Below are 10,972 nucleotides of genomic sequence, written 5' to 3' on the forward strand. Positions count from 1 at the left end.
ATTTAAATGCTGCTGCTGCTGTGAGGCAGCCTCCCAGTGCAATTGTTCACATCTGGAACAAGTGTGGTCTTTGCGGTCAGCATTTAGAAACTTGCACTTACAAATAACATCCTAATGACCGAATGGAAGTAAATATGGGGGCTGATTATCGATGGTCTCATTTGATCAACACTGACATGAGGAACATGTCTGTTAGAATGATGAGGTTTCCTCCACAGTGACTTTCATAGGCTTCAAATTTACAGGAACCATCTTGACAGTTAAAGATCTTTGGCTGTAATTTCAAGACCCAGTGACCTCATACATCCCCACCCTGACTACTGTCATGTTATCTGTTGAGTAGAATAATAGACGAATCCAGATCAACTGCCAAATCATCCACACAAGAAAAATCATATTTATTTCAGAAATAACCACATTTAACTGATATAAAAGAACACAAAGAACAAATCAGTAAAATGTTAAAAACACACCTGAAAATATAAAACACAAATATCCATCACATATCTGATTCAATATCAAGATATAAAACTGCAATTTGCATTATAAAAGACTGCGTCCAGAGTTTAAGTAGGACTTTCTTCATTAAATGATTTATAAAAACAGAAGACAACATTTTGTGAATCAGCCTTTTGCTCTCTGTGTCTGAGCTTTGACAAATAGAATATAAACAATATAAAGGCATGTTTGAACCAAATCTCCAGTTTTCATTTGGACTGGAGAACAACAGGATGGGGTGGACAGCAAAAACAGATATCGTTCATTTTCAAGCACAGTACATCTCAATTAATGAGAGCTAGAGACACGAGAGAGGGAATCCTCTGGCAACGATGATGTAGAGAGTTTAGACAGAGCTGAGGTTGTATTAAATGGAATGTCCTTTCAACAGCAGTCTAGTCTCAAATCAAATATCTTGCACTTGTAGACATTTTCTGCATGGTAGAGCTAAGTTCCCTGATTGTGTTTTTACTCCTTTTCTTCTTGTTGTTGGTTAGAGTCCTGCGTTGCTCCCTCATTTAAGAGAAGAGGATCTCGAAAGAATACAGAATTTGGACCATCACGTTATTACTGTGTAGCTAAAAAAACTGATGTGTGACCAATAGAAGAGATTAAAAAAAGCATGCGTTTTGAAACTGGTAATAATCTCACCAACCAGACAAACGTTTTGTTAAAAACAAACCACCCTTTTAACAAAGGGTAAAAAATAGTCTACTGGATTGGTAGCAGCCCCTAGAGGCGGAAGTGTTCATTACTCCACTGGTAGGGGGAGTACAAATGTACATTTTACCCTGAGGATGGCAATAGATGAAATGTCATGGGATCATCCGTCCCTGCAAGAGCATTAACGTGCTAAATGTATCTAAAGAAAGCATCAAAGTGTATCTCACATGTAATATCCGTCCTCTGGGGTCCATGAATGACTTTTCAACCCGTCATTTCTTGACTGGAACTGCACATTGTGCTCGGTATCTGCCCTCACACTCCAGACAATCATGATTTTTTTTTGTATTCTTCTGACTGTCCTGAACTATCCGGAGTGAGGGCTCGGAGGATCCAGCTGTTATTTCTTGGGGCTGCTGTAGTGTCCCAGAGGTGAGCCCTGGACGTAGGCGAGGATGGCGCTCTGGAGGTAGCTGGCTCTGTGGGCTTCGTCCTCCCTCATCCTCTGGATCTCCGCCTCTTTCAGCCGCAGTTTCTCGAGCATGGACGACATCTCGCTCTCTTTGTCGAGCAGCACCTCTCTGTGGTTACTGCTCAGCGCTGCAGGACAGCGGGCCACAGAGGGAGAATGGTATGAAAGACAGGACCACAGAAAATAGTTCATATTTCAAACATAAAACGTCTGACATGGTTCCGGAACAAAATATTACATTCTCAACAAATCAGTAAAGTATCATTTTCTTAACAAAGAGTCAAATCACTGGTTGACCTGGGTAATCCTACTTTGTTTCAAGTAAGTTGTTGCACATGTATCTTGTATTGGGGCACGATACTGGTGTTAATACATTTCTTAGGAGAAAAAGATTTGAACTGGAGCAAACGACCCAAACAAGTATAGAATCTTAAACAAATTTGACATGTACTTTCTTTTGCAAAAGGGAAACATAAAAAGACTAAAGAGATAAAAAGAGAAAGAAACACCTTTAATCTCTCTCTCCAGAGCACTGATCTTCTCTTTGAGTCCTCCCTGAGCTGTTCTCTCAGCCTGTAAATGTCCAATCTGCTCCTGCAGCTCCACCTTCACCCGGCTCACTTCAGCCACCTTCTCCTGGTCCTTACCCGACAGCTCCTGCAGCAACATCACAATCATTTTCATTCACTTCTGTCTGCAAATAAAAGTCCCATTCATTTTCTCATAGACAACTTTAGGTGACTGACAGTTCCCTCTCTTCAGATGGACATGAAACTCTCTCGGATGAATCATCATTACAAAAGATGAACAGCTGTGTTAGAGAATATCTGCTTCTTTCATAAAAATACAAGCCTCTGGACATCAGACCGGAAGGAGGGAAGTCAACTACAAAAAAACATCAAACATCAAATGTCTCAGCTTAAAGGGACAGTTCACACAAAAATCAAAACTACATTAATTCCCTCTTACTTATAATCATCTATCTTGATCGTTTTGGTTTGAGTTGCCTAGTTTTGGAGATATTGTCCGTAGAGATGTCTGCCTTCTCTCCAATATTATGGAACTAAATGGCGTTCGGCTTGTGCGGCAAAAAAAATATATACATTTAAAAAACTCAACAGCAGTGTCTCTTTCCAGAAATCATGACCTGGTTACTCATACGTACTCATTGTGGACAGTTTCATGTAGGAACTCATTTTCTTTCTACTGAACTCTAACTCTCTCTCCCTCTAACTGACTGTTTACAATGATGAGAACCCATAAAACCTATTGACTTGGATACATATACACAGTATATATACAGTGTATATATATATATATACACAGTATATATACATATATATATATATATATACAGTATATATACATATATATATATACAGTATATATACAGTATATTTTGTATATATACAGTCAGGGTCATAAGTATTTGGACTGTGACACAATTTTTCTAATTTTGCCTCTTTACACAACTCCAGTGCATTTTAAATTAATCAGTCAACATGTGGTTGAAGTGAAGACTTTCAGCTTTAATTCAATGGATAAAACAAAAACAAAAAAATCACAATAACCGTTTAGGAATTACAGCCATTTTTACACAGCCACCCACATTTTCAGAGGCTCAAAAGTAATTGGACAAACTAACATAATTGTGAATATAATCCTTATTTTTAATACTTGGAGGAAAATCATTTGCAGTCAATGACTGCCTGAATTCTATCACCCATAGACATCACCAAACACTGAGTTTCCTCCTTTGAGATGCTTTGCCATGCCTTTTACTGCAGCCTCCTTCAGCTGCTGCTGTTTGTGGGTCTTTCTGCTTCAGTTTTATCTTAAGTGAGTAAAAAGCTGCTCACTTGGGTTGAGATCAGGTGACTGACTTGGCCATTGAAGAATATTCCATTCCTTTGCCTTGAGAAGCTCTTGGGTTGTGTTCACAGTATGTTTTAGATCATAATCCATCTGCACTGTGAGGCGCCGTCCAATCAGTTTTGTAGCATTAGGCTGAATCTGAGCAGATAGTTTAGCCATAAACACCTCAGAACTCAAAAAATGGTCATAATTCCTAAACGGTCATTGTGATTTTTTTGTTATATCCATTGAATTAAAGCTGAAAGTCTACACTTCAACCACATGTTGACTGATTAGTTTCAAATCCATTGGAGTTGTGTAAATAAGCAAAATTTGAAAAATTGTGTCATAGTCCAAATACTTATGGCTGTATCTGACTGTATATATACAGTATATGAGTCTTTGGTGTGAACACAGGAGTCACATATGGAACATAATGAGGCCTACACATAGTGAACCTAAAAGGCTGCAGGTGTAACGGGCGGCTGATGGGTCCTGACCTGCTGGAGCTCCTCTGTCCTGCGCCGCAGTCCGTTTATCTCCATGCCCTGCTGGCTGTTCTTGGCCTGCAGCTCAGAGATGGTCTGTTTCTGCTGGGAGCAGTGGAGCTGGACCTCCTGTTGGAGGGAACGCACGGAGCGAAGCTTCTCCTCCAAGGACGACACATGCTCCTGCTGCTCAGAGGAAATACGAGGCAGAAGTAAGTATGATGGAGAAACTGAAATTAGCTGACTGTATGTCACCTCGATAATCCACTCGGTATCAACATAGCTTTCCATGGAGTCTCAGAGTCAGTAAAAACATCAAATGTGGGGGAGAGGGAGAAAAGCGTCTTGTAAGGCAATGTCTGAAATACCCACAAATTCACTTTCATAAGTCCTAATTACATATAACGGTCTTTCATAATAAGCAGGATGTCTTTGTAGGACTTGTATCCAGTCATAACAAGGACTGGGTCTCAAACCTCAATACTGTTTTGGTGCCATCCAAAGGTTTGATTTTGACAAAATTCATGTGAATGTAACGTATAATAAAAAGAATCAAATCTATTTAACATTTATCTATTGTCAAATAAAAAAGGGATTTTGAAAAAGAAACTTGTTTATATTGCTCAAAGTATGGGTCAAAACAGGGATTGTCTTACTTGTACTGAAACATTTAAAATTCTAAGCAGTTCTAGTCATAAAGGTGATCACAGATGGCATTTGCCTCCATTGTTTCCAATGTAGTCATGGCATTATTTGTACAACTTGTTTTTATGAATATGGATTTTAGTTTGGTTTAATATGTGATAGGAAGTGTTAAAGTTAAAGTGTTAAAGTTAAGTTTGAGTCAAAGCGATCATCTTTTGAAGATTCATGTGTTTTCAAGTGGACTCATTTCCCCTCTCGGTGTTGACAGACGAATAAATCCGTCACTAACAAGAATTAAGGTTTCGTGTATTTCCTGGAGGGAGTGATCGTAGCGTTACTACTGTGTTCATTTGTCTATTTCATATTGTTCCCTCTGATGTGAATAATATTTGAATGGCCCGTGCTCTTCAGTGTGTGGATGAATACGTGTGATTTAATGCATTGTCCGTTCATTACGCAGCTCGTATTCATGTATCTGCACTCTGCAGTTAGTGTATTCGTAGGTGTTCAGCTTCACTTTTACACAAAACAAATAATAACCGTAGCTGTGGTGTCATGAGGAGGTTCAACTGCAGTAGGACAGCACTGAAGGCCCAGGTATAAAATGCACGGCCCGCCACTGCAAACACCTGTGTGCCTGCAGGCTTTACACGCAGTTAAAGCTAGAAAAACCTGTTATACAAAACCCCCATTGCTTCGATATTAGAACTAGAGAGGAAGGATGACTTGAAGAACAGATAATGTGAGAATTGTGTCTGTAGTGTAAAAGATGTGGCTTCAGTGGCGGTCTAGAAATGTTGTACGGTTGTCTGTCCAAGATGCTCTTGGAGTCAGAATTAGTCTCTATGGAGCAGATAGTTGGACTTCTTCTCACTTTGAGGCTGCTGTGGCCAAATGTGTAAATCTGTTGGATTCCACCGTCACATGTATACGACAAGGAAAAGATTAGCTACACTTTCACCAAAAAGAGTGAAAATTGTGGAAAAGGTGGCAAAATAGAAATATTGTTTTCACAAGATTCTGAAGCTGCTCTTCACTCTGGCAATGACATCACGCACTTTGAACTGCGCAATACACACCTATTATAAAGTCAGAAAAAGACTGAAAATCATAAAAGTTAAAGTGTAAAAGATATCAAAAAGAATGAATCATACAGCAATAGTTCAAGGTTTTCTCAGCAATAAGCTACTGGATTTGACTTGTGGCACTATTGAGGCTTAGCTTGTGCCCCATTTGTGTGTCGCTTTGGACAAAAGCCTTCATAGCTGCATCTTAATGATCAAGGGTGCTGATTTTTGAAACCCACCTCCTCCAGACGCACTTGAGCTCGCACCTTTCCCAGGTCCTCCTCTGCCTGGGCCCTCTCCGTCACACACGCTGCTTTAGCTTTACTCAGCTCCTAACAGACGGACAGTAAAGAGATGGCATCACGTGAAGAGCACAGGTCGACTGGAGCTTTCAGCAGAGCTTCTCACACTGCGCTGAAAGTGTCCCTGATTCAGCAGAAATGATAGTACAGGGCTAACGTGTTGGATCACAGCACAGCAGTGGGAAATTCCCAGCTTGGAAAGAGAAGCCACCTTGTGGATTTGAATAACTGAACTTCCTAAAAAGGTACAGTTAAGGAAAGTAATAACATCTCCCTTCAATAAACAGCCTCCCTTCAGTCCTTGCCATTGAACCTCATCTGCTTATAGAGAATTATGCAAAGGTTGAATTCATTGAGGCGTCAGATCGTTCTGTTATCTCCGCATGGGTGCCTCCGATAGTGGATAGTGTAATAAAAATAATAAACACCTGCAGTATTCTTTCATTCACTGTGATAGAGTGGTGTTCGTGGTGAGCAAGTCTGTTTTTGTCAGATGTGTTTTACTGAAAAGCAGCAGATTGGCATCTATCAACGGTCTCCAACGGCAACAAAAACAATCCTGCCATCTCCACGTGGTGTCTGTGTAGCCCCTGCAGTCCCGACATGCAGTCACATATGTAAGAAAACAAACATGTGCGACAGCAGCTATGTGCGTTCATATGTATAGTCTAAGAATCTCAGCACAAAGGTGTCACAGTTCCTGATGCAGTTTGGCATAATGCTACTCTACATCGGGGACAGCATCACAGAAGGCTGACTGGCTGAAGTGAGAACCGTGACTTTACATAGTCTGAAAACTTCATCCCCCCGCCTCTGTTTCTGTGTCTGTTAAAGTTAGTTCCGGATGTTTGGCAGCGCTTGAATCGCCTCCGCTGCAACACCATGATTAATGTAAAAAATAAATCTGGCTTTGGCTCATAAATAACTGCAATCTGTTATGTCTTATTAGCAGTTCTTTTGTGTTTTTGTCTTTTAAACACGGATGCTCTGAACTCTGACCTCTTCCAGTTGTATGCGCTGTCCCTCCAGTTTGAAGATGCGTTCCTGCAGAGCTCTCTCGCTCTCTTCTAGAAGTCGATTCACATGCTCCACCTGTAAAGAAAATCTGAGCTTTTACCATTTTATCTTCTTCTCTGTAGTCTACATTTATTAGAGATACAAAAATAAACAATACATATTAATATACTGTATATAGTATATGTATAAAAGCACCTCTTTCTGGCGGAGACTGTCCATGTCTTGCAGAGATTGCTTGGACCTTCGCTTCTCTATCTCCAGACGGTCTGTTAGAGGGTGACATACAGGACATCAGCTGGGTTTTATGTAGAAAAAGACGTTCTCTTTGTGCGTGTGTTACCTTCTGCCTGGGCTAGCTGCAGCTTGAGCTCTGCCGTGCTGTTGGTCAGCTCCTGCTTCAGCTCAACGATCTGCTGCTGCTGAGACTTACATCTGCGCTCCATCTCCTCCACCTAAGACACACACAACAGTTAGGCTCACATCTAACAGTACTCATACTGAAATGTTGGTCTCTGTGTGTGTGTGTGTTCCTCAACATTGGTATAATAGTTTTAGGGAAAGTCCTCCGACATAAATTCACGGTGTTCTTAACAGACTTACTTTATTCGTGAGTTGGGCGTTGGTTTCTGTCAGGTTCTGGATCTCTCTGAGGAGTTTACCTTCTCTGAGTGCACCGTCCTACAGGATGGACAAACATGAGTTACATCCTGTATGTCAAGTCCATATGGGAATAGAATAACTAACAAATTAAGTGAATTAAAGATATTAAAGAATCAATTTGTGAAAAAAGTATTGAAATGTTATTCCATCCTTCCATGTATTTTCAGCATTTTAACTTGCTTTTATTTCATAAAGGGATTTATCCTGATACAACTTTCATGACAATGGTGTTGTCACTGCCCTCTCACCTTTCATCCAATCACCTGCCCGTTTCCTCTTAAAGGGGACATATAATGCTATTTTTCAGGTTCATGCTTATATTTTGGATTTCTACTAGAACATCTCTACATGCTTAAATGTTTAAAGAACACTTCTGAAACACTCCATTTTAGTGCCTGTCTCTTTAAGCCCCCTCCTGAAAAAGCCCAACCTTCTCTGATTGGCTTGCAGGACAAATAGGGCGCCCAAATGAAGTTCTCAAGCCGTGGGTGGAGATACTCTCAGGTATAGAGAACAGGATCATGATGTGAGCGGCAGTGAGAAACACAAGGCATTGTGGTTTTTTAGGTCACCGATTGAAAGCTGCGGTGGTGACAATCGTGACGTCACAATCTACAAGACATGTCGTGACAGCGGCGGTTGGCGTAACATTAGTTATCAATGCTGTTAGCATGCTGGCTAACCAACCTACTCCGTCGACATAATCCCTTCAAACAGCATCGTTTACATCAGAGCTGCTTCACTACACTTGTTCGATAATGTTTCATTACAGTTTCTATTTTGTCCGTTGATTTGTGTTTGTTGTCACCGTGTGCTCATGGGTAAAAATGAATGAATGCATTTAAACAATGAGGGTCCTCCTAAAACATGGCAACCACTACCCAGAGTGCAATGTGTCGTGCCAGCGGTGCAGATTCGTTATTCTAATGAGCCTGCATGTGACATAGGAAGGGAAGCCAAATCTGAATGGCTTGTTGAGTCACATGTTTTCAGATCTAGATAAGGTTGTCTTATGTCAGTGTGTGGGTTGGTAGGCACTCCAGATACACAAATGTATGTGCACAAGAACTGATCAAGAGCATTCTTCATATGTCCCCGTCTTCTTTCAGACATCTAGCTGCTGATGGGAAAAAATGTTGTACACAGGCACAACCTCTCCTCTTATTTATTTAGCTTACCAGGGCTGCACATGTTACCTACATACAGCAGCTGGCTAACTAGCTAGTTGTGAAGGCAGACATGTCTACATCTGAATTCCTATCAATTACCAAAGGTGTGCAGCAGGGATCCTGTCCTGTGAGAGACTAATCTTCTCCATGTGTGGATTTAAAACTACTACACCTACATTCAAGTGTTCTTGAATGCACTGCAACTTACACTTATCAATCTTACATCTTAAACAGAATCCATGCTAATCTCCAGATCTATACATTATCTCCACTCTGACTGGTTTTCAATATTGAGAGGGTACAGATTACAGATGTCTTGGCATCTGGCTCGATAATAAATCAAAACCATGATAGAAGCTTGGCTTGTTGTAAAGAAGAAGAGGAAGATTGTTTTCCTCTGGATTCTGGGTTGTTGGTAAATTGCCATCTTTAATTTAGCATATTTTTGACTTTAGGTTCAAATCAAAGAAATATTTTTCATAAATATCAAAAGGAACCAACACAAATATCTTGCTGTCCTAGAATCTCACTCGTACATCTTTATATTTTTCCTAAACAGATCAGACACATCACATGCTACATCACATGACAGATGTTTCCCTTTGCTGTGACAACATTTGAATAAATTGAGACAACTATTAAGGAGAAATATATCTGGTAAATAACAGCTGGAGTTATGATGTAAGGGCTGATGTAATGATTGGCCATTTTGAGATACCCATCATCAAAAGATCAACGGGCTTGTCTCAATATGTCTCTATATCAGTTACTATATGTTCCTTACTAAATGCAGTAGCACAAGTGAAAGCTCTCAGGAGCTAGCTATCGGCAGAACCGCAGATGGAAAATGTGTTTAAATCTTGTTTCCCGTACAAATCTCATTTGAGGTGAAACAGAGTGTTGTCTCTCCTCCCATCTGTGCGTACCTCTTGCTCTTTCTTCCTCTCCCTGCTCTGTCGTTCTCTCTGTTCTTCTTTCTCAGCCTTCACTCGTGTCAGCAGCTCTCCCATGTTGTGGTTTTTCTGCTCGGAGAGGGCGAGGGCAGCCTCCGTCATCTGTAGTCTGCACAACATCACATTGAGCAGCACATTGATGATTTGAAGATGAGAAGACATACTATGCACTCGGGATAACATGGACTTCTGCATGCATGTGGGCCCCTACAGTAGGCCGGACATTTGTGCCGCATTATTGTATTTTCAGTGTACTACAACCTCACCAACAACAGGGTCCTTATTCATTTATAACCTGCATCAGAAACGTGACATCATGTCCTTGTTTTGAGGCAAGTGCTTGAACATGACATTGAATGGAAACAGATTGCATTTAGACTTCGCGCTGATAATAGACGTCCCAGAATCCCGTCTGTTTCTGGAGAAGCATCACTCAGCTGTCAGTCTGGTGATTTTATCAACAAGGGAAACAAGAGCGAATGTGCAGCAATCGAGGGATGTGCTTCAAGTCTAATTCGCTCTTCAACCAGTAGATGTGTTTCAATCGGTATTAAAAATATATAAACATTGAATGTGTTTAGTGGAGGACAGTTGTTAAGAACACACTCCTATTCATTTATCTATAAATGTAGATTCTTACAGTATCTGTTGTCAGCAGCTGTTTTATATTGTATGAACTTCTCCTTCAGTTCATTAAGTCCCTGCAGCAGGACACATATACTGATAAATCTGCAGCACTCTGATAAAATTATTGATATGAATGTTATTGTATCGGGTCTGCACGGAACAACGACATTCTGCATTGGCTCTGATCCTTATAGTCGAGTGAAGTTGGGTCTGATTGTCTCTTTTTTATTTATTTTATTTATGTACATCGGATCCAGTCAAACATTTCAGATCCATAACTATTATTAAGAATGACGGCACACAATCACTCTTCATCTAGTCATCTATAATTGCTATGTTCAAATATATTAAGGACCACTGGAAGTCATTTAATCAGCACTCCTAGAATTAAGTTAAAAATTAAGTTCCGATTTAAATAAAAACTCAGTCAAGACATCGGACATGAAATGTTGACGGATTTATAGAAAAGTAAGAAACAATGTTTAGCTGGATATCTTTGGCACAGTACCTGGGGGGGGTATTTATACATAGCAGAAGGAGCTCATTACATCATATGT

The 10,972-nt window shown here is 40.3% G+C and overlaps 1 protein-coding gene across 1 annotated transcript; it reads right to left on the reverse strand.

The window, feature by feature from the left end:
• Positions 1 to 364: 364 nt before the first annotated feature.
• Positions 365 to 10,940, reverse strand: LOC116401436 (leucine-rich repeat-containing protein 45-like). The gene is made up of 9 exons (XM_031879823.1): positions 9,762 to 10,940; positions 7,607 to 7,684; positions 7,347 to 7,458; positions 7,202 to 7,272; positions 6,989 to 7,081; positions 5,927 to 6,019; positions 3,988 to 4,161; positions 2,143 to 2,290; positions 365 to 1,761 (listed from the first exon to the last, which is right to left on the reverse strand). The coding sequence occupies exons 1-9, from the start codon at positions 9,981 to 9,983 to the stop codon at positions 1,562 to 1,564; spliced, it is 1,191 nt and encodes a 396-aa protein (XP_031735683.1). The 5' UTR covers positions 9,984 to 10,940; the 3' UTR covers positions 365 to 1,561.
• Positions 10,941 to 10,972: the final 32 nt, after the last annotated feature.

The sequence above is a fragment of the Anarrhichthys ocellatus genome, unplaced genomic scaffold, assembly GCF_004355925.1.
Source record: "Anarrhichthys ocellatus isolate YVR2014 unplaced genomic scaffold, GSC_Weel_1.0 scaffold443, whole genome shotgun sequence".
NCBI lineage: Eukaryota > Metazoa > Chordata > Actinopteri > Perciformes > Anarhichadidae > Anarrhichthys > Anarrhichthys ocellatus.

Coding starts and splice junctions, on each gene's coding strand:
- LOC116401436 (XM_031879823.1), bottom strand. CDS start 9,983: ATGCAGAAGTCCATGTTATCCCGAGTGCATAGTATGTCTTCTCATCTT. Junction 7,459..7,606: donor ACGCCCAACTCACGAATAAA/GTAAGTCTGTTA, acceptor TGTGTGTCTTAG/GTGGAGGAGATGGAGCGCAG. Junction 4,162..5,926: donor CTCAAGTGCGTCTGGAGGAG/GTGGGTTTCAAA, acceptor TCCTCTGAGCAG/CAGGAGCATGTGTCGTCCTT.